Genomic DNA, 27,744 nt, shown 5'->3' with positions numbered 1-27,744 from the left:
GCGATACAAATGATCGCTTAAGCGACAGTACAAGCAATATTCCCAAACAACGTACCCTTTCTTCGTCGGCTTCCTCCTCGTCGCCTGAATCCTCAGACTCCTCCTCCTTGCCTAAATTCTCGCTTGACTCATTGTCTTCAGAACCGTTTGTCGGTTCTTCCCTCTGTTCTTGTGCCGCTGGCGTCTCCTCTGTGTTTGGACCACCTTCACTGATCGGATGATCCACCGGAGCAGCCATTGAACTGTTTGCGCCACCGGAATCTAGGATTCGAAGTTGCGTTGGGTTTTCCTCCTCATTGTGAGTGTCAGTGATGGTTTTGGATTGAATTTGGTGTCAAAGTTTGCAGTTTCGATCGGAAATGTGGACTGTATCACCAAAAATCGCACAGATTCCGTTTAGGGTTAAGGAAATTGATTTTAGGGTTCAACAAATCGATCGGAAATCGTGACTGTATTCGGTTTAGGGTTCAAGAAATTGATTTTAGGGTGCAAATTTACAGGTGTTCAATCGAAAAAAATCGCGTCTCCCTTTGGTTCAAGAAATCGCTTTTTGCCCTAATGAATTTCGATTAAGCGAGATGAACAGATAGTGGGGCTTGTTTTGAGAAATTTCAAATTTTAAAAACTTTAATTATTTCAGATTTAGCCCACATATGTTTTAATCTTTTTCTTTTAACCCATTTTACGTGTTTAATTAATCCTAACTATGCCAAGTCATCTTCTTTAAATTAAAAAAAAAATGAAAAACAGTTTCAAGGTCATTTTCTTAAATCGAAACTTGGGATGGCCGAGCAGCTAAATTTTCTCCTTAATCAATGCCTTAATAAAAATTATTATAAGGGTATCACGAAGTTAGCTAATTCTCTTGGATGAGCTGAAATTAATGTTTTTCTTCATGAAATAAAACAAAAATACTGTTATGCTCGGATGATATTTCATAATATAAGAATCATGAGATCTATATATTATTAACTCGAAATTTGAAGTGAAAATACACTTGTAAGGGTGAAAAGAAAAAGAAAATCAAGTTGATGTAGATGATCATTTCCAGGCTTTCCTCCCCCGAAATTGTTTGCCAGATCGGTTGTGTTTTCTCTTCTTCTCCTCGCGAGATTTTGCCACCTTGGCTCTTTTGGCAGCAAGGGGCATAGCCTTCTTGTGTTCCTTCTGACGATTGCTCAAACCACCCGTCTGTGCACAACATCAGTAACATTTATAAAAACATGACACACAATGTGCATAAAATAAAATGTATACAGAAGCAAATATGAAGTGACTTTCAAATTTCACACTTCAGGCACATTTTAAACTAAGAAAAGCAGGAAACTTGCAATACAAAATTTCAGTACTTGAGCTAATATTAATAACTAGAGTCCGTTTGTTTTAGTATTTTGGATAGTATTTTTGAAAAAGTAAGAGTTGGATGGGAATAACGAGGTAAGATTTTAAAATTAACAAAACACCCCCTTAGGTTTGTTAATTTACTAAACACTCCTGTAATAAAACATTAAAAATTAACAAAAACACCCTTACCCACCCATTAAATACCGGCAGCCGACCACCACTGCCGGAGGGTGGCCGAAGTCACCGTATTGGCGCACGACCGATATGGCTTTTTCCAACCAAATCCACCGTGGATTTGGCCAGAAAAGGCTAGATCTACGACATATCTTGGCCATCGTTGACGACTAGCTACGGCAAAAAATCTAGCCTTTCTATGGTGGATCTAGCCGAAAAAGGCTAGATCGGCGCACTACCGGCCAAATCCAGTCGGTAGTACGCCATTATACCAGATTCCAACCACCTACAGACAGTGGTGACCGGAATCTAGCAAATGTGGGTGGGTGAGGGTGCTTTTGTCAATTTCTAAACTTTTTTTTTTTGGGTGTCTAGTTAACAAACCTAGGGGGTTTAAAAATAATAAAATAAAATAAAATAGGATTTTCATAATAGGAAAACAAATGTGCATTTTGGGTAGGATAGTGAAAAATAATTAAACAAGAGGACCCTACAATTCTCCAAAACAAAAAAAACAAAAAAAGATGAATACTGAAATGGTGAAATAAAATACCTTTTTCTGTTTTATAGCAGTTCGAGCCATAAACTTTCCTCTGTCTTCCCTACCTGCTCTAACTAATGCCAGCCTTTCTTCCTTGCTTAACTTTTGCCGTACATGAGCCTAAAATTTGCATGAACAAGCATGTCAGAACACCATCCACCATTTCCAAGAAGAAAACATCTTCAAATAAAATGAGGAGAAGACCAGATGAAAATATGCACATGCACAGAAGAATTAGGGGACAGAGAGTAAAATGAGGATCACCCACCAAACATCTCAAAGAATTCTACATCATTAAAAAGCTTCAAGCCTATTAAGTTTACCATTATTAAGCATACAGAAATTCTACCTTCTTATCATACATGTTTACCATACAAGACATTATGAAATATCACTTCCAAGTTTGCTAATATTTGCAATTTATTCCAGAATTTTCTGAATAGACACAATCTAACATCTAAATGCCCTTACACTCAATCATTCTAACCTAGTTTCCAAATCATACCCAATGATCTCACTCAAAATTTCTCCCCCTCCTGAAAACTTGCAGCTTTAGGGCTTCTAGAAGCCAATTTGCAACAAAAGTGTGAGAAGAACATGCTAGAAGTACACATGGGCAATAGAAGCAGAGAGGACTTACTTCAAGTTTGGCTGGATCCACGCGCTTAACTCTGAGTTGATCTGAACTTGGAACTTTAAACCCTTGCTGAGCCAGAGCAAGCTTTGCATCCTTCTTTGCCTGATAGTATAATCCAAAGAAGCACCCAGCAATTAACATATAACCTTGTTATATCCACCCTAGGTCTATGAAAATGTGCATGTGAAAAGAAAATCCTGACACAAGGTTTCAACATTATACAAGAATACACACTGTACCACATTAATTATAAACTTGTGAACAAATTAGCACACCTTTAGTTCCTTGATCCTTCGGAAGTCTTCGTTAGAAAGAATACCATCAGCTGAGTCAGAAGAGCCATGACCTATTTTTGCTTCCGCCAATCTCTTCAGAGCCCGGAGACTAGTATCAGCAGCAATAAGTTGTCCATCAAAATCAGAATACTTTCTCTTTCTTGCTTTAGATTCCAGTCCGCTACCGCCAGCATCATTGTCATCATTTGTAGGAAGGCCATTAGCTTCTTCAAGTTCCTCGTCTTCCTCTGCCCCTGCCTCCACATTCTCATCCTCTTCCTCCTCATTATCACTAGCATCATCATCATCACTGACACTAGTAGCATCATCATCTTCATCAACTGTATCATCACCTTCACCATCATCTTTCTCATTTCCAGTACCATCACTATATAACTGACTTTCTTCATCAGTATCAACAGTGGTCTTCTCATAATTATCATCATTGTCATCAGAGCCACCAAATTTGGATTCATCAGTGTCATCCCCGCTGTCATCACTGTCTTCATCATGTTGTAACAACTCAACACCAGGAACATCGCTAGCAATGCTGACTTCTCCATATGCTCTTGGCCTTGCCTTAGGGTCAATTGGGCGCCCACGATCCTTCTTCACCAGCAACGAAGGGCAAACCTGGAGTAAAGAAAGTAATTAGACTCCCCAACTTGAGTGGACAAATAAGTGGACATGCAACTGTTTACACACATATAAGATAGCGCAGCAAAAGAATAATATCAATACCTCTCTAAATAAAGTGACAAGTGAACGAGCTGCTGCTGAAACTGCCTTCTCATGTGATTTCTTATATAATACAAGATCTTGCAGCAAGTCTTCTGTCATCAACTAAAAGCCAAAACAAAAGATTAATTTTTACAGCATTGTAAACTTGGAGATATATATCAAAGAGCTCAAAAAGCTCAGGCCCTGCAGAGGTACTTACCAAAGGTATTCGCAGACATATTTCCCTAATGACATTCAGCCCAACAGCAATGGCCTGGTGCAAGCAAGTGAAGTTAAAGGAAAGTCCACTGGGGATTAGTAAGAAAACGAAATAAAGCAGACATGAAACAGTACCTCTGTACGTGAACGATCATGTACAAATTGATTCACAATCTGTTTGAATAAAGGTTCAACTGCTTCAGGAGGCACCTGGTTGAGTGCAAGCAAGATCAAAGGAAATTAAAGAACGAAAGGAAATTAAAAAAATAAGTGTCTAAGCATATCTTCTCACATTTTACAAATTTGATACAAAATATATATATCCCCATAAAAAAACTAATAAATAAAAATTATTTAAAAAAAGGATATTTCATCAAATTCAATCAATCAAAATAGAAAGCCTACATACCATATCATGGCAAGCCTGAACTGCTGCGGCAAGTAAATTGGTGATATCACGTTGATGAGGCTGCATATACCAATACAGTCATAGTTCATTTGAGCAAGAGACTAATAACTTCAATGAATGAGTTAAATAATATACCTGAACATACTTCTGGAGGAAAGGGTAAAAATTTAGCAAAATCAATCGGTGAAGTCCAATTGTTCGAGCAATCACTTTCAACATCATCATTTTAACCTGATGTTAACAAGGAATAATAATCAGACAGATCTGCAATTTGTTAGAATTCCCTGCGGGAAAAAATAATCAAATAGAAAAAAAAGAGGGAAACAGGATATAAAAATGTAAAACCCCTGATACAAACAACTCAACACTAGCTGCTATAATAAAAAATTTAGAAATAAAAAGCCAGATGAGACAGCATACAATGAGCAAAATGTTGAATATCGAAGAGTATTCACCTCAAAACGTTCATTGCAAGTTTGAAGACGAGAAAATAGCTTCTCAGCAAATCCCTGCAGACAAAATGGGAGTTGAATATTCCCTACTTTCCATAAAAAGAACTATGAACTGAATTATTATTATCAGTTATGATGCATGAAAAGCTGCATACCTGTGCATCAATTAGATGGTTAAAAGGCGAATAATAACTCGTAGAGTTCTTTTCTGAAGACAGGCGTTGCTTCTTTTTCATGTTACGCATGGCACGCTGTAATTTTGCTTGCTTTTTTTTCTTGCTAGATGTTGTACCTTTATGATGTGCCTGAAATTTGATTCAGAATAACAACATTGAAATTAATCTAATGCCTTTTCAAGTTATAAACTAACAACTCAGTGAACATTGGCTTCAGTGACATAATTATGAAAATATATGAATAAATTATATAATTTTAGGTGATAACTGACCTTATAGACAGCTTCCTTACTAAGGATGGCTTGTGGTGTTTGAGTGGTCGCATCATCTTCGTCACTTGAAGCATCACTATCATCATCATCTTCAATATTCTCACAGTCAAGAAGAAATGATAGAGCAGCGATCATAATCCTGATGAATTCAAATACAAATAGTATCCTCTTCAACTCCAATCTAGAAATAACATGTCAGGCATCCAAGTAAAAGCAAAACATACAATAAAATGCATACCTTGATGACGAATGAAAACACGCTTTACAGATAGCATTTGCTGATCTATCATCAAACCACACCTTTCTCCGGTGAAGCTCACATAGAGTAGTAAGCGACCTCTTGGCTCTTGTTTCATCTTCTGCCTAGAGAGAAGTACAATGATCCAAACATCAATCAGAACCTTAAAATTAACTGACATAGTATAATAATAATAACCAAAGATATATAATGTAAACCAACCTGTAGAATTGAAAACACTATATTCTGAAGTGCTCGATTTTTGGGCTCGTTCTTATGCTTCTGATTCATGCGCTTAATGCTATGAACAACATGAGAAAATGCCAACTTCCTCAGATTCCTATCACCTAGGGTTTGAAGCTCCATAAATAACGCAAGGATGTCTTGGATATCAACCATCTAAAAGCAAACAGTAATATTAAAATTCAAGTACAAAGAAAACAAAATTCTTCCCCAATTCATTGCCACCGATAAACATATTAAAATTCTGAATTTGACAAATAAAAAATGTTGGATTAAACATAAAACTAACAAACTTATATAAGTTTTACTTATTCTAACAGCAACTACTGTAACCTGAAATTCTACAATATACCTTTCGATTAACAAGAAGAATAAGAGCTTGGGTGACATGACACCTAAGCCCCGACGGTAACGTTGCTGCGGACGATTTTAAGAACTCGGCGAGCTGACTCGGGAAGTCGGCAAGTTGCTTGGGATAAAAGGGCGTGACGTGCGCTAAAAACATAGCGCGGTCACCCAGGTCTTTCGCTACAGTGGGATCACCACCAACGCCGCTGATTGAGCCGAAGTTAAGAGCTGCTTGCTGCTGGAAGAGATCGAGAGCCGAATTGAATTGCTTGTAAATGAGTGTGAGTTCTGTTTCGTAGCCATCCGGGTCGCATTTCATTTTCGATTGTAGTAATGGTAAACTTAATTTCTCGGAGCTTCGGCCGGATGCCGAGAGAGGCTCCGGCGAGAGGGCGGTGATGACGTGCTGAGTTGACATTTGTCAGTGAGCAGAAGTTGGGAGGTTTTGGGGAAAATTGAGAAACCCTAACAAAACCCTACATGTACGTATTTGTAACTGTGTTGCTTTCTCTTGTGGACCTTAGCGCATTGTATCTTTGTTAGCATTTTAAATTTTAATAGATGAGGATTTTAAAAAAATTGAAAAAATAATTTTTTTTAGTAAAATTAAGTAATTTTTATTAACATTTTAATAGATACTGTTAACAAATTTATAAATAAAAAATCAAATATACTTAAATTATATAAACATATGGATTATATCATTAATAATATAAATACAATCTATTATTAACATGTATTTTGAGATTTTTATATTTCAAAATTATATTAAATTAAAGAGTAATACTATACCAATAACCTTTTTATACAAACTTTTTTCACAAACTTATGTGACAAAAGATGATTGAGTGATTGTTTATTTTAAATTTAAAACCATCTAATCATCTTTTATCATATAAATTTGTGAGAAAAAGTTTGTATTAAAAGATCGTAGATATAGTGTTGATGATGTTGTTAAATTAAAGAGTGAACGACATTTTCTCACCCAAGGTTTGGTAAATTTACAAATTCCCGCTCCTAGTTTCATAAATTGCATATTTCCACCCTTAAATTAACAGATAACTGTTTAATCATATAGTTAAAAGGGTAAAATAGTTATTTCAAAGATGAAAAATTTTAAAATAACCATTCACTTCTCAAATTCACCCCACTGGTGATTTCAGGCCATTTCAGCTTATTTCTGACATAATCAACCCCTCCTAACACCATTATTACAATCTCCTCAACCTCCGCATCAAAACCCCTAACCTCCCCGCTTGATTGAACCTCCCAATCGTCAATAGTCGCTTTTAGGGTTTAGGGTTTTGGTGAGGAGGATAAGGGGATGCTGATGGTGGTGTCAAGGATGGTGCTGGAATCAGGCTAGATTCTTGGCTTGGTCGGGATCCTCTGGGGGTTATTTGAGAGAAATTTGAGATGTAAGAGTTATTTTGAGAAAAAAGTAACGGCGTTAATGTAAGTGTAGGAATTTGCAATTTATGAAACCAGGGGAGGGAACGCAGATTCGCCAAACCTTGGGTGGGAAAACGTCGTTTACTCTAAGTTAAATAACAAAAATTTACTTAAAATTTTCTAAAATAATAAAAATCTTTCTTTATTTTTAATAAACTTACATCTTTTAGGGTATCCAAAATAGAATTTATACTATCATAAGTTCTATAATACTTTAAAATTTTACATCAGAATTTTTTTTTTAAAATCATAATACAATTTTTATTATTGTAGGGAAATTAAATTAAATAGTACAGTATCACACCAGAAATAAAACAAAATAAAAAGTGGAGGGTACAACCCACAGCAGGAAGGGCGCAGATAAATCAGAGCGTCAAGTACTCCCTCTGTAGTCTCATCTGTTTTACTTGAGAGTTGTGGTGGTAGTGCTGTTTCGATTTTTTACTTCAATTGAATTCAAGTTCCCCTATGAAAGTTCAGACTTTACCCAGTAAAGCCGCATTTGCAGCAATGAAAAAAGTGTTCCATTCGTCTCCGGGCCAGCTTTTTAACAGCTCTCAGGTTCCTTCTCTCGCTTTCTGTCCCATATGCACACACGCAAATACACACACAAGTTGAAAAGTGAGTGTTAAAATGATATCTATTTAGCTTATAGCAGTAGATACTACTTTTGGAGAAAAACCTTGCCTTTTGAATTCTGTAGTTGGCTTATAAGTGATATACCATTTGTAAGATTATAAGTTTACCCTTGGTTTGCAGCCAATTTTATAAATGTGTAGAAATGTTTCATTTTATCGAGTTGGATAATTTGAAAAAGGATATGGCATACTTTATCTCTTTAGTGGTCGAATAAAGCCTAAACTATTCTATCTAGATTATGTACACGCTCAACATTTAAGGTACTATTACTGCAATTTTTCCTCGATTTGTTCTGTGTTTCTCTTATTGTTAGTACATGAGTTCACATGATTTTTAGTAAAATTGATCATTGTCTGTCAGGGTGTTTGCAACGTTGGAATGACGGGTGAAGAGTTGATGTTGAAATTGCTGGACAGAAAATGGACATTGAAAAGCCCTGATTCTAAAATTCACCAAATTGTGCTTTCTGCTATACCAGGAAAGCATGGAGATGGGCTATTTGGTAACATTTCCTTTTTAAACAATTCTAGTCCATGTCTTGGTGATCACATGATCAAGAAAGATAAGGATCAATGCTTCTATGTCATTAGAGATGATTTGTTGCATCCTCTGGTAAATGGTAATAAAGCACGAAAATTGGATGGATTGCTTCCTATCCTTGAAGATCATTCTGTGACTGACGTGGTGAGAATTGTGTTTGTTTTGGATGTTAGCTGAAAAAGGCATGTTAGAAATGTCTGTTTTTTTGCTGGTATCTTAGGTTCTATTTATAATTAAGTTGTTAATCACATATGTGGAATCGTCATTCCTCTCAGTGTCCTTACAATTTTAGGGACTTTGAAGACCAAATAACTTTCAACTGAACTGAGACCTTTTCTAGGTTACCTGCGGAGGTTGTCAAAGCGCTCATGCAACAGCTGTGGGTATGCAACTTCTTACACTAGTTACGTTGGGATGTTTCTCTTAATGTTTATTTTGCTAGAAATTCTTTGTTTGGTGAAGTTTCCAAGGTGGGTCTTGCTTCAAATTTCTGATTTGTGTATTTGCAGCTGTTTCATGTGCGGAGAGAGGATTGAAATGTCATTTGCTGCTGCGAGGGGAGCAGCCCGAGGTTCTGACTGGCTATAACCTGATTTCTACAATCTATGGAAATGTCACATATGTGCCAAGATCCCTCTATGCCCAAAGGACCGAAATGCTAAAGTCTCATGCTCATTTGATTGCAGGCAATAATGGTCATGTTGTCTGGTGTAATGACATGTTTGAGGCGTCTTTAACAGGGCAGACACCCTGGGCTTCAGACTTTGTGCAAACTGGTGCTCATAGAGATGCTGACAACTGCTCAAGAAAGGTTGTAATTGTCAATGAAGGAGCAGGAGATTGTGTAGCATTACTAGGTAAGTCAAGCATCACCTTTTTGGTGTTGTCATTACTGCATATCTTATTAGGGCCTCTTTCTGACTTCTGCTAGTGAGCTAGCATATAATCAGATCTTGAACATAGGCTATCATGGACACTTTTACCACCTAAGGCTGATATGACATCTTCCTGTCAGCATTTCTTTCTGAGAACTTGGTGTTACTCTCAGGTCTCATTTCCTAGATTTATCATGCTTGAGGAGGTCTTTTCAATGAGTCACATAAGGTCTGGTCTTAAGCAATTTGGAAATAACCATAAATTGCCTTAATTGTTAATTTTCTACATTGATTTTATTGATTGTTGTCGTTTTTTTATGGAAAGGAAGAGGGATCCTCTGTAAAATGTTGTTTTAAGATGTTAAAGATTTATTTTACATTTTTTTGGCTGTTTTTAAGTTTTGAGTTTTTCTATTGCTGATTACTAATTGGTTGATTGCTAAAATGGGTTGATTCATATGGTTTCTTTCTTTTCTTGTAGGTGTCTTCCGCCTAGTTCAGTACTTATCCCAGGATCATTTACTTGGAAAGAAGAGGGCTGTCAAATTTATTGTGGATGCCGGTACTGGTACAACAGCTGTTGGTTTAGGACTTGGAGCCATATTTTTAGGGTGTGTTCCAGTCTTTGTTATACACTTCTAGTTGAAATAAACCGCCTCAGAGTTTCTGATGATAACATTATTATATTCTGGGACTAAGTTTTTGTCAAGGCATACTCTGTTAGCACATTGAGCAAAGCTATTGTTTTCTCTCAGGCTTCCGTGGGAGGTAACTGCAGTAATGCTTGCTGATACAATTGATGGGTACAGGCAACATGAGGAACGTCTGATTTCTGAGTTTCAGAAGATATTTGGTTTTCTACTCGACGACAACACTTTAAATAAGGTAGATGGTGGAATCGTGCATTGGGCAGAACGTTGTCAGCCAAGAAAGTGCGTGATTTCTTCTCCTTCTGGTGTATTTAATGGTCTTCTTTGGACCTTACATGTATATTTTTCCTGTGCTCCCTATTTGTGATATATAAATAATTTTTTACAGTTCACACTTGTCATTTTATAAAAACATTAATTTTTTTTTTCTTTTTATTAGCTGTTTGATTCAATAATATGTATATATAGTTTCTTCTGAATCTTGACTAGTTTAAAAGGAAAAAGTTGGGGATCAAGGAAAATAGTTGAACTTGATCAATATCCATTATATCCCGTGACTTGAACATTTCTAACATATGAAATCAATATCAATCTTTGTTTTTGTAAATCAAGTTCATGCACTCTCTCAGATTTGGCAATGTGTTGGAAGGAGAAGTAGAGGCATGCAAACAAATTGCACAGCTCACTGGTATTTCAGTAGATCCTGTATACACTTTAGCGGCTTGGGAGATGGCAACACTCCTTAGTGACAAGGAATTGAAGGAGGATACAAATGTTGTGATGCTTCATACTGGTGGCACGCTTGGCATGTTTGGATTAGCCCAGAGGTATAAATCCTACTTCAATGGTCTTAAAGATGGATTTTCCATCTAAAGTAACACTGATTTTGTATTACTATATATCAGGCGTTATTTTGGTGCAAATCACTGAAAGCTTGTGTGTTGTTATATGCTTTTCCTTTTTTGAAGGGAGTTTCTCTGTTCTCTTGTGATGAAATGGATGCTTATGCTTATGTCACATTCATTGCATGTATTTAGAGGTATCGGCTATGTTCTAAATTTCTGGAAACAGTGACAATGTTATATTTATGTACTTTACTGGATTAGTATGTCATAATTAGTTATGCGGATGCGTTGGTGAGAGGACCTATTAATATGTCACATTCAGTATTTATTATGTTTTTCACTATAAATTCAAGCATTAACCCCAATAATCAGGTTTCCCAAGTTCATAAGATCAATAAGACTACACCACACTTGATGAGGTAATTTAATCATTCAAAAGTTTTCAGCCCAAGTATCTCAACCTAAAAAGCAATTTAACAATGGTCCCTGCAAAGAGGTGAGAGAAATCACCACTTTTTAACAACTGCCTGTAGCTACTAATAAACTCACTGATACTTCATGGATGCACATTGCATCTCATTGATTGTAGTATCCTTCTTTCATGCAAGACAAGTATTTGACAGACAGACCATTGGCTTTGAGTTGGTTACATTGCAACTTACAAATTGCCTGTCCATTTTTATGAAACCTTCTTGTTTGTTTGTTCATTTTTGGCTTGACGTTGAAAGGGAACTCTGCTCACCTTGCCCTTTACGTGCAATTTCATGTGGCTGTCTTAAATGATCCCTGCCTTCAACAAAAGGAAAGTTCCAGATCTTGCATAAATTTGGCTAAGAATTTATATCAACTAAGACAGCCACGTTCATAGAAAAACTTACATCAACCAAGACTATACCTTTATTTGTATTAACAGGTTAGAGCATAAATGACTTTTGATCTTGTATAAACTTCGAATATAAGGATTTCAAGCTACCCTCTGGCGGTCTCTGGCCACTGTACCAAATTTAAAAAAAAAAAAGAAAAATAAAAATGGGTTGCCTAACCATTCTGCATTCTTTAAAGTTTGGTCGTTGAGGTCCAATGTGGTCAGGAGAAGGTGAAACTCTCAATGGAACTGTAATCTAGGAAGTAGCGAAATAATTATTTAAAACTCGGTTTCTAGATTGGGGTGCTGTGTTTGTATAATATTTAGAGTTGAACATTCTTGATCAAAGTGTTAATAATATATTTAGAAAGTGGTTAAGCATAACATATAATTGCCCCCTTAAAGCTACCTAGAATCTAAAGCCAGAATAAAGAAAAAAACAATGCTTAACCCTCGTCACTGAGAACGTTCACATGTATCTACTGGGTGACGATTCGCCACGGTGACAAGAAACGACACAAGAACAAGCTCCGCATTGCGCACACGCTTGCCGATGCTCAAAATTAGCTTCTTCTTTCACTGTAGTACAAATTATAATAACAATATTTGAAGCACTAACTTAATTAGGTGGCCTACACCCTTTTAGGCCACAGCAGCATTCCTGGTAACAAGGGGGAGCAAAGAAGGATGGTCCCATGGACCACTTTCTCCAAGCCTAAACGTTTCTTCACATTATCATCACCCAGATTCCCATATTTTGTATGCATTAAACCCCTCGTATTTCAGTTAATATAAAAGGAGACGTGATGCTTCATTACATCCCAGTGTGTATCCATTGAAAATAAGAGATTATGAAAAGTTGTAGCCCAACAAATGGAATGTCTTTGAGTTTGCTTGGTAGTTTATTTAAATAGTAAAGGGTTAGGTGGGGGACTGGAAGAAGAGGATATATACATCTCTATCACTTACTTTTCTGTTCTGTCATCTGTGACCTTAAAAGAAAAGGGTAGCTAGGTGGGTGGTGTTGGATAAACAGGAGAAAGAGTAGTGGCCATGGCCCATGAATTTATGTGGAAGAAATGGGGAACACACCAACAGAGCCTAGTAGTAGCCCTACTGTATAAATTATTAGCATCATCAATGTTCCAGTATAATAGATATCAAACATTTCTATTCATTTACTTAATGATGTACTGTGGCAAGAACGATTACTATACCAAACATTTGCATGTAATTAGATATATGAACTACGCAGAAGAAGAAGCATTTCTCCCTTTTCTAGCTTTTGAATCGTAACTTACACCAACCTGACTCCCTGTAAAAACGAATGTTGATTCGATGAAATAATTAATGAAGGATAATAAATAAATGAACCCACTGTGCATCTACTCCTTGTTACTGCATTTCCATTTCCTCATCGTCATCTCTTAAAAATTTTCAACCAGACATAGAGGTAATTAATGTCAAAAATGTCCATCAAAAGAAGCAGAAACATGATTAAATAAAGAAGAGACAAGAAAGGAGGTGAATGGGGAGACAATGATATGCAAAGTAACGAAGATCAAATTTAAAAAAACTTGGATTACGGTGGGTGGGAGCATTGGAAATCTCATGTTGGACCTGAAACTAGAATCTCCGGCGCACGTGTGCTGCCTTCTGCATCTTATAATTTTCTATGCTTAATCACTTAATTTGTTCCATCATTTGATGTCTTTGATGCAAACTTTGATATTCATATTACATATGGGCGTCACTTGGGTGGGGTAGAGGGTGAGCAGAAAATAAAACCACTGAAGATGGGAAATCTTTCTGATTTAGAATTATATAGTATTGAGTAAACCACATATTCCCACCCTAGGGTTTGATGAAATTCTAGTTGGTACCCCATGTTACATTTATTCTAAATTCTCATCCTTAAAATAACATGTTAGCAATTTTTAGGGTTTAAAGGATGCAATGACCATAATACCCTTAACCCTAAATTAATAAATTATGTTTTAACCCCTAAATTAGTAGAATTATAACCTACCATTTTATTTTCAAATTATGTCAAAAACACCCTTGATCACTATACACCCTCGTCAGAAACACCCGATCTGGGTGTTTCCAACGGCATCGAACCCCGTGGTCACCTCCATCACCTTCCCCGTAGTCAGTCGTCCAAAACTCTTCTGGTTCTCCACTCATTGGCCCTTCCAATCGCTGGTGCTGTTAGGCTTAGGGTTTTGGTGTTCTTCGCTGGATTCTGATCGATTTCGGTTGCGAAAATCCAATTGGACACCACCACTGCAACCATTGGCTCCAAATCTATAAAACCCTTATGTCCCCAGCAACCGTTTCGTCGTTGTTTGTCGATTGAGAGTTTGTGTTCATTGGCCCTTTTTTGGTGAAGTGGTGGATGGCAAACAGTGAGCTGCCGTGGTTAGGAAGGTTAGGGGTTTTGTAAAGAAGGATGCGAGGAGTCAAATGATGGTGGTGGTTGGGGTTTTCGCAGTTTAAAACGACCAAAAATAAAAAAAAATCAATTGTATGTTGCGACTATCATGGTCGGCGATCAGCGAGTGATGAGGGGTTGAGAAGGGTATGGTTTTGTAGAGGGGAGGATGGAGGTTCAAATGGTGGTGACAATGATGATTTTAGGTAGAAGAATCGTCGAACAAAGGGCGAAAAACATAAGGGATGTCATCTGCTAACATGCATTGAATGACTGTTAGAGATGATAGTCTGCTAACATGCACCGCTTATGTAAAATGACTAATTTTTACCTCTTTATCGTTATATCAAATATTTTTTCAAGGTAAGAATCGAAATAAATATAATCTAGGAGATCAATTTGAGATTTCGTCAACCCTTGGGTGGGAATATGGCGTTTAGTATTAAGCAATTTGCAGGGTTGATTTAAAGATCTGGATATTGTGAAAGATTTGCAAGGACTGTAGGTTATGGTTACGATGATGGGGATGTCATTTCATTTCTGAAGCATCACTTCAATTTAATTTACACTTCCTTTTTATGCGCCTCCTACTCCTAACTACCGCCACCGCCACCGCCACCCCCCCACCCCTATATGGTATTTCCAAATTTATAATTCCATATTTAATGTAATTATAATTCCATATTTAATGTAAATACTTACTAATTTATTAATTTTCGTCTTTTCAGATCAGTCACCTCTATAAATACCAATTCATATTTAGTCAGCAAATGAATGCTTCAGTATTTCAACTGTACAAGGGCAACCTCTTTTTTTCAATAATAAAACAATTAAATAGACTTAATCATCTTGTTCGGAGTTAGAGTTGTTCCATACAAATTTTAGGTGCATTTTTTAAAGAGTAATACTAATTTTATAAATACATATATAAATGGGATATATAAAGATAATCTTCACCCTTGATTTTTATAATTTCTTTTTTTTTTTTGTTTTTTTTTTCTTTCGGATGTCACTTTGTAACCCTCTTTGTTTTGGTCTCTGTAAGGATAATAATTTTTTTTTTAAAAGGTTTTGAGTTAGAATCTCTTGTCGGATGCTAATAGGAGTATCCATTAGTTCATTAAAACTCTTTTTCAAATAGTAGTTTTAGGGTTTCGAAAGATCAGTTAAGATATGTGTAAATTGGTCCGAATACTTTCAATCATAAAAAGAAATAATTATGACTGAATTTTTTTTTTATTAGGTGGTAGGAATTTAGTGGGTTTTCATCCTTAGAAAGGACAATACGATAATTAATGAATTAATTATCGTAAGTAATACTATATTAACAACTCTATGAGACCCGTTATAAATTTATTAATTTAAGTTACCATAATAGAATTGTGAAAAAAAATTGATGGGAGAGAATTATTTGTGTAATATTATTCATTAATTATAAGTATTTAGGACCAATAGTACAATAAAGAGCATGCATTCCATCATTAATTACTGAATAAATACAGTATGAACGTTGGTCTAACTTGAACTTCTAAGACTTACTGTCACCGACTCATCCGATCGCCCATCACTGACATTAATCAATATAAGGTACGAAAAAAAAGGAGAAAATTTAAGTTCCTTCTCATGGTAAATCTTTGATTAAACTTCATCATCCCCCATCAAAACCTTTTTGGCATAAGCTGATTAATTAATTCCTGACTAAAAAAAAAATCCCCCACTGCCATTGATGCTCCATTCCTGCCTTTTAAAGTTATTATTATTATTATTATTATTATATATTTACCATTTAACAAATAATACAACATCTGCCATGCATATTTTCTTCACAGTCAATTACCTTGAATTTTACATATATGGATTATTCATATTATATATTTTAATGCCCACCAGGCCACCACCACAAGTACATTAAATTGGATGAAGTGAATTTCTTGGAATCCAGCTAGCTCTAAGTTAATAACGTTGAGTTGTAATTCTTTATATGAGAATTCTCAATCAACATACTCTGCTTCTAAATTTAGAGAAGGGTTATGATTTTTTTTCCTGAAAAGATTTTACCAATTGAAGAGAAAAAGAAAGAAGATAATTAATTGCAGGAAGGAACACGTCTAGCAGTCACAGAATGACAGAAGGATGAAATAACAACTCTCTACTACTGCTAGAAGCCAAGGAGCTAGCTTGCCAGTAGCCACGTTTGCATGCAGCAGAACTGAGCGAAAATTGAAGGGAAAAAAGAAAAAGATTTTCTGGTTTTTAATAAATAATAATAGATACAGAAATACAAAAAATAAAATAAAAGAATACGATACAATACGAGTAGTCAAATTACAAACATGAAAATTGAAAAGTACCTTGCACCAGGCAATTATTACTGTCTTCGATATCTGATGCCATTACCATTTAACATTCACCTATCCTTGTCCCCATGCTATCATCTCCTTTCCCTTTAATCAAATCACCCACGTGTACGCTCCACATCAATTCTCTCCCCCCATATTAATCCCAGAGGGGTATTCATGTAAATCTCGAAAAAAAAATTAGATGGCAAAGGACATTTTTAGTAACTTTGGCTTGCAAAGTAAGTAGAGGAAAAGGGTAGAAAGACATTTGTGCTTTTATCATACACTGGACTTGGAGGGAAGACAGAGAGAGTAGAGAGAGAGAGAGAGAGAGAGAGTGTGTAGTAGAGAGACTTGCGCTATTTACTTGGGAAGATAAAGAGATATCCTACTATCAGCAAAGAAAGGGCATATTTTTACCATTAAAAACTGGCTGTTAACTTCACCGGAAAAACTGGTTTCCTGACTTGCGAAAACTTACAAAAACCCTCATGGGAGAAACCGGTATCGTCCGGTTTCCAGGGAACCTAGACCCACGAGCTCAAGAGTTCAGACCGAGAAACCTCACGAACATCCAAACCCAATTTCCGGTTTTTAGACCACCCCACGTTTATTACCCATACACTCATCTTTCTCCGTATTCTTCAACCGACGTCCAAGTTGTGCCGTTCTGTGATGCTTCTGGTGCTGGTGTAGGTGGTTTAGGCTACCCTCAGTGTCATACACAGGCGGCGTACGTTGGTTCCCCCTCGCTTCCTGCACTTCCTCCTCCATCTGCGGCGCCAACGCGGACGTTGGTGTTGAGTTCGGTGGCGAGTGATGTGAGTGAGTCGAGTGTGAGGAGGGACTTGGAAGTTTTTGGTGAAGTAAGAGGTGTTCAGATGGAGAGAGTGGGTGAAGGGATCGTGACCATTCATTTTTATGATCTGAAACATGCAGAGATGGCTTTGAGGGAAATACGAGAACAACACATGCAACTACAAAGCATGTTGGGGAACCAATACTGTGGTTTGGTGTTGCAGAATAATTGTGAAGGTGAGAGTCTGAGTTCTTCGTTTGTGTCTCCAACCGCGCGTGGCCTCATTGCTGGCCGACCCGTTTGGGCGCAGTTCATTCTTCCGTCCTGTAATGCCGTTCCTGATGGGAATAATCAAGGGACTATCGTGGTTTTTAATTTAGACTCCGGTGTCTCCTCTTCTAGTCTAAGAGAAGTTTTTCAGGCTTTTGGTAAGTCTTGAATTTTTGGGTTTTTCCATTTTGTTGCGGGTTTTAGAGAGGTTTTAGTTTTTTATTTATTTATTTTTTTTTAAAGAACTTTTGAGTTCCTTCGAGTTTGAAGTGAAGAAAAGTTTTCATAAGATCTGAAAGCGTTTGATTTGTTTTACTGTTTTCTGAAGTGTTTTGTTTTGATGGGATTTTGCGGTGAACCGTTTGTTTAAGAACCCGATGGGTCGTGTTCTCATTTCATTTGCCATTTTCAATGAAATATTTGACCACTAATTAAACAGCTAACCAGTGACCTTTCTTAATTTACATTTCTCAGGTCCCGTGAAGGAGTTAAGAGAGACACCGTTTAAGAAACACCAAAGATTTATAGAGTTTTATGATATAAGAGATGCAACGAAGGCTCTCAAAGAAATGAATGGGAAAGAAATCTTCGGTAAGGCTTTAGTTATTGAATTCAGTCGGCCGGGTGGCTATAACAAGAAGTTCTTCAATGCCTACTCAAACACAGCCATCATCCCAACGACTAGCACCAGCAACAACATTACTGTCACTAACCCCAACACTTGTATGGCAAGAAATACTGATTATAACTTTTCAACTCACTCATCTTCTACCTTTCCTCATTCTCTCGTCTCTCAAACTCAACCCTTGAGAAAGAAATCACCATCAAGTTCAGTAAAAGGAAACCCTAATGTGAACAGGGTTAGTAGTAGTACTACTTCAATTGAGGCCTCGGTGGCTTCTTTGTCTTTGGCGGGTGCAGTAGCCAATGCAATTGATGATGGGAATCCAAGGAGGAATGCTAGGAAAAGCCAAAGCAGTCATTCAATGGCATCTATTAAACAGCAACAAGTTAAGAATAGGAGTAATAAGCCATGGAAGGGAAGACAAATGAGGAAGTTGGATTCTCGTTTCCTTATAAAAGAAGATGCCATGGTAGACTCGAATTGTAAAGATTCCCGAACCACTGTTATGATCAAGAACATACCCAACAAGTACAGGTGGCTACAAAAATTCTATGCAATTTTATATGCATTTTTTTGTAAAATGATTTAACGTGTATGTTATATTTTTATTTTATTTTCCCAATTTTTGTATCTATTTCGTATTCAGTATAATTTTTTTTTTTTCTCTTTTGACATGTTGCAGTCAGAAGCTGTTATTGAATATGTTGGACAACCACTGCATTCACTGCAATGAACAGATTGCTGAAGGGGATGACCAGCCTTTGTCCTCCTATGACTTCGTCTATCTCCCCATTGATTTCAAGTAATTCTCTACCTTGCCCTCCTTTTTCTTCTCTACATTTTGTTTGCCTTGATAAAGTATGGAATCTTAAAGAAAAGGTAATTGTTGAAAACTGATTTTTTTTTTTTTTCTGGTCATAGTTATTTTTTATAAAATTTAGTAACAAAGATTGCACATTTTGATTGTTAAATAGTAACAAGTGTAACGTGGGATATGGGTTTGTGAACATGACGTCTCCTGAAGCAACGTTGAGGCTATATAAAGCCTTTCATCTTCAAAACTGGGAGGTCTTCAACTCAAGGAAAATTTGTGAAGTCACCTATGCTAGAGTGCAGGTTTTATTCTCTTAGTAACTTTGTCTTTTGAATCATAAATGGTGAGTAGCTAATAGTCAGGAAGTAAAATTAATATATATATATATTTTTTTTGTGTAAAAATAAAAACTTTAATGAAGGGATTGGAAGCTTTGAAAGAACACTTTAAGAACTCGAAGTTCCCGAGCGAGATGGACCATTATCTACCTGTGATGTTTTCACCACCTCGAGACGGGAGGCAACTGACGGAGCCACTCCCCATTGTTGGCCAAAATAAGCACCAGCAGTTGATGATGATTGATGATTCACTCACCAATCCAGATACCACATGTGATGACCATGATGATGATGATGATAACGACTTAGATGGTGGTGATACACTTGATAATAATACCAATGACTCTACTGATTATGCTGACCAAAACGATCTCCTGATTGGCGGCAGCTGCAGCAGCACAAACGGCGGCGATGATGACAGAGATAATGCCAGTGTTCTTGTGGCATAAAAGAAGGGAGGTTCTGTGTCTATATCTCTCATTATATATAATATATATAAATATAGATATATCTACATAGCCATTAATTATATATGACTTGTTCACCGCAACCAACGTTTGTGCTGCAATATTTACCCAATGGCCGCTTGTTGAGCACCGAGCCCTTTCTTTATGTAGCCTGCCTCTGTTTACTCTTCAGGTTTAGCTAGCTGACCACTACTATCACCTCTTCCATTTACTTCTCTCTCAGAAATTAATCAAGTTTTAGCGTAATCCTTTTTTCTTTGTTCCATAAGTTGTAGCGTGGTTAACACTTTACTACTTTGGCTAGTTTCCGAAAGAGCAAAAAAGAAAATTGTCAGTGTTGTAATGGTGCTTGAGAATATCAATTTTATTGTACGTTTTTGGGTTATGAGTTAATTATTCATCGGAAACATTGAAGAATCTTTTATTTTTTTTCTCTATGGTTTATATGACATGAGTTATGTTATTATGAATGAGTGATGAGAGTGGCCAACGGATAAAACGAAGTCAAACATGTTCCGGCGTTGTATGGTGGGTATATGACCGATGCCACCCAATCCGCCAACTTGCTAGTCTCTGTACATCTCTGATTTCTTTCCACTATTGTCGATTCCTTTGCTGTCATTTTCACTCGAGTCTCTTTGCTCTCTGGCGCACTTTAATTCTATCTTTTACTTTTTGGCTAAAGAGAACTGTTCTTCCTGCAACCACCACGTTACATCTCCAACTTCTTCAATAGCTAAAGTTGATCCACCTGCTCAAACAAATGGTGGGTTTTGATTGTATAATCTCAAATCTGAACTTGAAATCACAAAATTGAGATTTGCAATGTTTTCACCTGAGAATGATTGTATAAATCTTGTACTTTGGTAGTTATACAGGAAGAAATTGTTTAACTATGGGTGTTAAAGGATGTTGACCAATATAAGGTTTTATGTACGTACAGCTAGGGTTTCAGACTCACGGTACAGTAAGCATATTGTTTTGGTTTAATTATGGGTTATGCACAGTTTGGGAGCTTGTTACCTCAGCTCTTACTCTTTATAGCCCAACCTAGCTAGCTATAACTCAACGCCGGATTTCTTCATTGTCAACGAGTCAAATAATTAAAGATTGGAAGAGATCAATTTAGTTTGATGATGAAGATTGACTAGAAAAGTTGCAGTAACATTAGGTCAATGGAGATGAAATCTTCAATGAGAATAAAATATATGAGTAAATGGTTTGCCTTAATGACATTTTTTAAAAAAAAAGAAGTTTTAAAATATCACTTTTTTATTGAAAGATAATATTCGGTTTGAATCTTTGGTCTATTCTTTATCAAATCTTTTATTTTGGTATTTACTTTCTCTTTGATTGTCAGTCATCATAAAGGCGGAGTTTTTATTCTTAGTTAATTTCTAACTGATTTTGATAATGAATATTTAATCGATTATCATCATTCGATCTACTAGTCTTTACACTATGAAAACTTATATTTTTATCTTGATTTTTGATAATTCGTCGAATGCAGGTCGAAAAAGTGAAACATATTTTAGATATTAATAAAATATTTATATAATATTTTAAAACTTTTTAATTGAGAAAGTGTCGTTAAAACAAACCTCGGTGGCAAAAAATGGTTTACTCTAAAATATATCTATCATATTTTTGAGTTTGGCTCGGTGCCTCGGTTGTCTACGTGAATTGTAGTAGCAGAGGGGGAAGAGAGAGAGACCACGTGAAATGCTGACAAATCTGATGCCACGTAGGACAAAAAATATGATGTGGCAGTATAGGTTTGACCTTGATCCGTACTATTTTGCACCAGGTTCTGCAGTGCCTAGCTCATAAAGCCTAAAAGCTCAACCTTTTTGTCACACCCCATGTCCACATTGATTTAAATTAATTTTTGATATTTGTATATTTTTTTTTTCTTATGTCATTCATTTGTCTCTACAGTTGGCTCTTGACATTTCCCTGTTATGTGCACTATCTTTATCATCATCCAATTTAATGCTTTCCTTCTGTAGCTTCTCTTTTTCTGTCACACTCTCTGCTCTCTTTCTCCTTGGTGCCCTTCTCTTGATGTTATGGGGTTTTGACACGTGGACCGCCTGATGCTGTCCACGTTATCTCCCTGTTTTTGGGTTTTTCACATATTTCCACAGTTCAACCTCGTATTGTTGGTGTCAATAGTTAATTATATTGCTGACAGTGGACCGATCCGTCATCATGCAAGACAGAACTCTACTCCTCTTATAGGTTATAACCATATTCCATTTAAGTTTTACAGGACCACTGGTCCAGCTCCAGCCCTCCCTTTGCTCTAAAAATAATCTGGGCTTAAATTAAAATGCCCATTACTATTAATTAATGTATAATCGTTGTATTATTATCATCGGATACTCTTCTCCTAGATTCTGGAACACGGGCCACTTCTTCAAGCTTGACTGTTTGAAACTTGCAAAGCACAAGGTGGTGGCTCTGGCTTATTCCCATTAATCACTTGTTTAAGAACTAATCGTACAAACAAACACACACGAGTTTAATTAAGATGACAAAATATTATAATTACCAATTAAATAACCGACATCTACCAGAATAAGGACCTTAACTGTCAAATTAACGTAACTTTTTTTGCTTTACATTAACTTTAACAGGATTTGTGTTGTCGTTTCCCCAGGTGTGATTTTTTGTCTTGTAATTGTTAAGTAGTGTTTAATTAGGAAGTGGGGGGTTTTGTTTTGACCGGGAACAGGGAAAGACCGGTAAGTATGGTCAAAGATATGGCGGGAGCATGGAAACTGTGGCCTGCGTGCTTTGGCTCAGGGTCCTTTTTAGCTAATCAAGGCCACACGGTTGGCCACTTGGACCCATCTTATTAATCTAATCACCAACTTCTTTTGGAACCAAATATATTATATTGTGATTACAATTTTACTTGGATATGAGAGAACTTTGGAAAAACCGGTTGTACGGCTGCTTGTCTTCTTTTGGATAGCCGAACCAAAAATTCGATTTATATACTTCTTTGAACCAAAACTAAACCAGTTTTTGGATAACCAAAAAATCGATTCGGTTCGTTTTCTACATATCTTTTTAACACCCCTATTACTTATGTTTAATTTTTCACTTCCTCATTTTCTTACCTAACTAAATATCATTAATTTATTGTTTTGAAATGTAAATATGATGGCGTTTTGCATTACCTAGATTCACGCACCAGTAAATGGGCCAAAAACTAGTCCAATCTCCATAACTACATATTGGGTTTATATGGGTTTCACTCCATTTGGGCTAGATTTTCATATTTCTTTTGGGTCGGTTGGGATGGGTCATAGATATAGACTGTTAATGATCATTTTTACTATAAACAGGTGTTGAAGTGGAAGCCTGAAGATAGTGTCGTTTTGGGTAAGTAGAACAACGTCGTTTCATATATGAGATCAATTGAATCTAGACCACAGATTAGTCTTCAAATCCAACGGCCTCAATCAAGCCATCAGGTCAACCCTATATAAACTCAGCTGTTTTATTTGAAATAGAGATAGAGACACTATGATCTTCGATATCCTATTGAGAGTTAGGTTTTGCAAAGGGTTCATACTCATGTTTGTGTAATCAGTAAAGTTTAGAGTGGTTAGAGGTTTAATCATTCTGGTGTGGGTGTTGTTCTTACAGATTAGAGTTTCCAGGTGAGTTACTCTAAGGGCTGATTACGGGATATATTGTATCAGGGTGGGTGTTTCTTTGTTGTCTTGGATTTGCTGTGTTGTAATCGTGAATCTTGAGATAATAGTCAGTGCAGCGAGCTCATCTCTTTCCTGAGCTCAACGTGGATGTAGCTTATCTTATAAGGATAAGTGAACCACGATAGAACTCCGTGTTCTTGATTTGATTGTGTGTATATGTTCGATATATTGTAGAATCTTTTTAGTTTGCATAACAATGGTATCAGAGCTGCCTTTGGAGTTTAGATTAGATGATTAAAGTCTTGGTGTCCTGATAGAAGATGATTTGTGAAAACTAGGTTTTCGGGAAATTTGGGGATTTTCTAAAATTGAGTTCTTTGAGTCTTCCAATGGATCTAAGGTTTCGGGATTTGAGTGAAATTTGTCAATCTTGACAAATCTTGGGAAAAATCTAGGGTTCTAGAAGTTGTATAAAGGTTAGGGCAAAAAGACCTAGGGTTTACAATTTGGGGCTTTCTAAAAATTAACCCTAAAAATGACCACTGCAACCACCACACTGTTGGAGATCAACCAATACGATGGAAAGATTGATTTCAGAAGCTGGAAGAAGAAGATGAAAACCCTCATTTCACACAACAAGGTCGCAATCGCACTGGAAAAGGACCCCAAGAAGTGGCCATAGGACAAATTAAGGAAGAAGGAAGAGATTGATGAAGAGGCCTACAACCTAATCGTGATGAACCTCTCGGACAGTGTGCTTCGAAAGGTAGATGGATTCGAAACTCCTCTTGGACTATAGGGTAAGCTAGAATCTTTATATGCTTTACAGTCTGCACCGAATCTTGCTTTTTTAAAGGGAGCTTTATTTTCGTATAAAATGGATAATTCAAAATCAATTGAGGAAAATTTGGATGAGTTTTTAAAAATGACTCTGATCTTGAAAGGCACAAACCAAGAGTTAGGAGAAACCAGCCTTGCCATGATATTGTTAAACTCACTACAGGAAGACTACCAAGTAGTCAAGAATGTCCTACAGTACTCGGGTACTGTACCCAGTGTAGATCTGATTATTGCTGGTCTTAAGGCTAGGGAGTTAGAGCTTAAAACCCTTAAGAGAAATAACAGTACACTGTTTGTAAGGGGTATAATAGAATCTGGCCAATCTAGTAAAGGAAACCAACATAGTCAGGGGGGTAAGAATAAGAAGAAATGGAAAGGAAATAGTAAGGCTAAGACTGAAACTAGGAAGTGTTTTTACTGTAACAAAACATGTCATTTAAAGAAAAACTGTTTTGACTAGAAGAAGAAACAAAAATTAGGAAACACTAAGAACAATTTGGCTACCACAAATAACCTAATAGATGAACTAGAAATCCTTACAATGTCAACATCTGACGCTACTAAGGAATGGGTGTTAGATTCAGGTTGCACTTTCCATATGAGCCCAAATAGGAGTTGGTTTCAAGACTTTGAAACTTCTGATCATGAGACAGTATTCATGGGAAACAACCAAGCCTATAGGGTTAAGGGAATAGGCAGCATAACCCTTAGGTTAAGTGGGGGAAAACTGATTAGACTAACCAAAGTGAGGTACATTCTCGATCTTAAGAGAAACCTCATATCCTTAGGTATTCTGATGAAGCAGGATGCTGCTATAGGGCTGACAATGGATGGTTAAATGTCTATAAAAATGAAAAGCTAATCTTAACAGGAGAAAAGAAAAATGGCCTCTATATTCTCTGTGGAAGCTTCTATTCTGAATGTAATAATACTACACTTGTTTCTTCAAATTTATCTGTGACTGAAAAGTGGCATTTGAGGATGGGTCATATGAGTCAAAGGGGGATGGATGTTCTAAATAGACAGGGGCAGTTTGGGAAAGACATTGTCACTACCTTAGAGTTTTGCGAGAACTGTGTCCTAGGTAAACAACATAGAAACAACCCTAAAGGAACTCACTTAGCTACTAATTGCCTTGACTACTTACATTCTGACTTATGGGGACCTGAAAGAGTAAAAACACATAGAGGAAACATTTATTTCCTCTCTATTGTAGATGATTACAGTAGGAAAGTATGGGTCTACTTGCTAAAGTCAAAGGATCAAGCTTTAGCTAGGTTTAAAGATTGGAAGGTGCTAGTTGAAAACCAGGTTGGTAGAAGGGTTAAGGCTTTGAGAACTGACAATGGGCTTGAGTTTTGTAACCTGGAGTTTGACAGATTCTATAGTGAACAGGGGGTCTTGAGGCATAGAACAGTGAGAAACACACCTCAGCAAAATGGGGTAGTTGAGAGAATGAATAGAACCCTGTTAGACAAGGTTAGGTGCCTACTAATAACTTCAAATCTTCCAAAAACTTTAGGGGGAGAGGCCCTCACTACAACAGCTTACCTAGTAAATAGGAGTCCTTCCACAGCCATAGGATTAGTCTATCCTGAAGAAAGGTGGTCTGGGAGAAAACCAGAGTTAGGCCACCTCAGAGTGTTTGGATGTACAGCTTATGCTCACACACAAAGAGGCAAACTAGAATCTAGATCCACTAGGTGTGTGTTCCCATGATACCAACTGTGGGATAGAGAGTCTCTAGGGGTTAGAATCATAGTAAGCAGGGATGTAGTGTTCAATGAGGGAGCCTTCCCTTGCAAAGAGACTAACCTTGATGCAAGCACATCCAAGAATATAGGAACTGAAACTGTTTAACCTAATGCTACTCAAATTGAGGTGGAGCCTACAGCTCAGCAACTTGATCCACCTCAAATGCAAGCACAGTAGTAACCTGGAGGGGAATCAAAACCTGGTGTAATTGATCAAGTTATAGATGATAAAGCTGAAGAGTTCCTGGAACCACAACAGGATGAATTATGAACTATCAGCTAGTTAGAGAAAGAACAAGGAGAGAGGTAAGACCACCTTCAAGATATTCATAAGCTGAATTGATTTATACTACTCTTCTTACAGGTACATAAGTTTTAAGGTCAGAACTTGAGACTTACCGAGAGGCTATGCAGTCCAGAGATAGGGACAAATGGAGAGAAGCCATAGAGGAGGAAATGCAATCCTTAAAGGTAAATGACACATGGTCTCTGGTTCCAAAACCAAGAGACTAAAAGCTAACTGAATGTAAGTGGCTCTTCAAACTAAAAGATGGTATTTTTATAGCTGACCCCCCTAGGTATAAAGCTAGATTTGTGGCAAAGGAGTATACCCAAAGGGAGGGTATAGACTTCAATGAAGTCTTCTCCCTTGTGGTTAAATACAAAACAATCATAATGATGTTGTCAGTTGTAGCTCACCATGACCTAGAACTTGAGCAGTTGGATGTCACCACTGCCTCTCTGGAAACCTAGAGGAACAGATTTATATGAGCCAGCCAATGTGTTTTGTTGACCCTAAGGCCCCAGACCATGCATGTCTCCTTAAAAAGTCATTATATGGCTTAAAACAGTCTCCTAGGCAGTGGTACAAGAGGTTTGACACATTCATAATGAGTATAGGGTTTACTAGAAGCCAATATGATATTTGCTTATACTTTAAAATGAATAATGACATGCCTATTTACTTACTCCTATACGTTGATGATATGTTGTTGATAAGTAAGTTTAAGTCCCAAATTAGTGATTTAAAGAAGAAACTCGGTTCTGAGTTCAGTATGAAAAACCTAGGGTGTGCCAAGAAAATACTAGGCATGGAGATAAATAGGAATAGAAGAAAAAGTGAACTAAGGCTGCACCAACAATCATACTTACTGAAGCTAGTCACAAAGTTTGGCATGGTAGGTGCCAAACTGGTCTTAATGCCCTTGGCAAGTCATTGTGGACTCAGTAAATCCCAATGCCCCAAAATTGAGGCAGATGTGTTGAAAATGGAGTCTGTCTCGTATGCTAATGTTATGGGATCCTTGATGTATGCAATGATAAGTACTAGGCCGGATTTAGCATTTGCCATTTCTATGTTAAGTAGGTATATGTCTAACCCTGGTATGGAGCATTGGACAACCTTGAAATGGATGTTAAAATACATAAATAATTATGTATGTGTTGGTTTTGAATATTGTAAAAGGAATTCTGCACTTG

At 36.9% G+C, this 27,744-nt stretch overlaps 3 protein-coding genes across 3 annotated transcripts; 2 read left to right on the top strand and 1 right to left on the bottom strand.

Annotated features, from left to right (window-relative positions):
- Positions 1-994: 994 nt before the first annotated feature.
- On the bottom strand, positions 995-6,535 carry LOC116122087 (protein SDA1 homolog). The gene is made up of 15 exons (XM_031408003.1): positions 6,053-6,535; positions 5,680-5,856; positions 5,458-5,582; positions 5,220-5,358; positions 4,927-5,076; positions 4,775-4,828; positions 4,455-4,550; positions 4,320-4,379; positions 4,046-4,120; positions 3,912-3,965; positions 3,713-3,814; positions 2,972-3,604; positions 2,700-2,798; positions 2,072-2,179; positions 995-1,191 (listed from the first exon to the last, which is right to left on the bottom strand). The coding sequence occupies exons 1-15, from the start codon at positions 6,464-6,466 to the stop codon at positions 1,042-1,044; spliced, it is 2,436 nt and encodes an 811-aa protein (XP_031263863.1). The 5' UTR covers positions 6,467-6,535; the 3' UTR covers positions 995-1,041.
- A 1,483-nt stretch (positions 6,536-8,018) lies between these two features.
- LOC116122112 (D-cysteine desulfhydrase 2, mitochondrial) lies at positions 8,019-11,160 on the top strand. The gene is made up of 7 exons (XM_031408023.1): positions 8,019-8,061; positions 8,500-8,823; positions 9,020-9,062; positions 9,189-9,536; positions 10,036-10,165; positions 10,310-10,486; positions 10,834-11,160. The coding sequence occupies exons 2-7, from the start codon at positions 8,518-8,520 to the stop codon at positions 11,075-11,077; spliced, it is 1,248 nt and encodes a 415-aa protein (XP_031263883.1). The 5' UTR covers positions 8,019-8,061; positions 8,500-8,517; the 3' UTR covers positions 11,078-11,160.
- A 5,990-nt stretch (positions 11,161-17,150) lies between these two features.
- Positions 17,151-19,982, top strand: LOC116122093 (protein terminal ear1). Its single transcript, XM_031408009.1, has 5 exons — positions 17,151-17,914; positions 18,231-18,915; positions 19,064-19,183; positions 19,356-19,497; positions 19,617-19,982. The coding sequence occupies exons 1-5, from the start codon at positions 17,179-17,181 to the stop codon at positions 19,980-19,982; spliced, it is 2,049 nt and encodes a 682-aa protein (XP_031263869.1). The 5' UTR covers positions 17,151-17,178.
- Positions 19,983-27,744: the final 7,762 nt, after the last annotated feature.

The sequence above is a fragment of the Pistacia vera genome, unplaced genomic scaffold (assembly GCF_008641045.1).
Source record: "Pistacia vera cultivar Batoury unplaced genomic scaffold, PisVer_v2 Contig1314, whole genome shotgun sequence".
Taxonomy (NCBI): Eukaryota; Viridiplantae; Streptophyta; class Magnoliopsida; order Sapindales; family Anacardiaceae; genus Pistacia; species Pistacia vera.
The sequence above is the reverse complement of the archived record's forward strand: the minus strand, read 5'-3'. Positions and strand labels throughout refer to the sequence as shown.

What these genes read in the sequence shown, in the direction of transcription:
- LOC116122087 (XM_031408003.1), bottom strand. Translation starts at nt 6,466, where the DNA reads ATGTCAACTCAGCACGTCATCACCGCCCTCTCGCCGGAGCCTCTCTCG. An exon ending in TAGTGTTTTCAATTCTACAG is followed by an intron (nt 5,583 to 5,679) that starts GTTGGTTTACAT and finishes ACTTCTCTCTAG; the next exon opens with GCAGAAGATGAAACAAGAGC. An exon ending in TTGTCACTTTATTTAGAGAG is followed by an intron (nt 3,605 to 3,712) that starts GTATTGATATTA and finishes TCTTTACTCCAG; the next exon opens with GTTTGCCCTTCGTTGCTGGT.
- LOC116122112 (XM_031408023.1), top strand. Translation starts at nt 8,518, where the DNA reads ATGACGGGTGAAGAGTTGATGTTGAAATTGCTGGACAGAAAATGGACA. An exon ending in CGCTCATGCAACAGCTGTGG is followed by an intron (nt 9,063 to 9,188) that starts GTATGCAACTTC and finishes GTGTATTTGCAG; the next exon opens with CTGTTTCATGTGCGGAGAGA. An exon ending in AGATTGTGTAGCATTACTAG is followed by an intron (nt 9,537 to 10,035) that starts GTAAGTCAAGCA and finishes CTTTTCTTGTAG; the next exon opens with GTGTCTTCCGCCTAGTTCAG.
- LOC116122093 (XM_031408009.1), top strand. Translation starts at nt 17,179, where the DNA reads ATGGGAGAAACCGGTATCGTCCGGTTTCCAGGGAACCTAGACCCACGA. An exon ending in AACATACCCAACAAGTACAG is followed by an intron (nt 18,916 to 19,063) that starts GTGGCTACAAAA and finishes GACATGTTGCAG; the next exon opens with TCAGAAGCTGTTATTGAATA. An exon ending in TCACCTATGCTAGAGTGCAG is followed by an intron (nt 19,498 to 19,616) that starts GTTTTATTCTCT and finishes ACTTTAATGAAG; the next exon opens with GGATTGGAAGCTTTGAAAGA.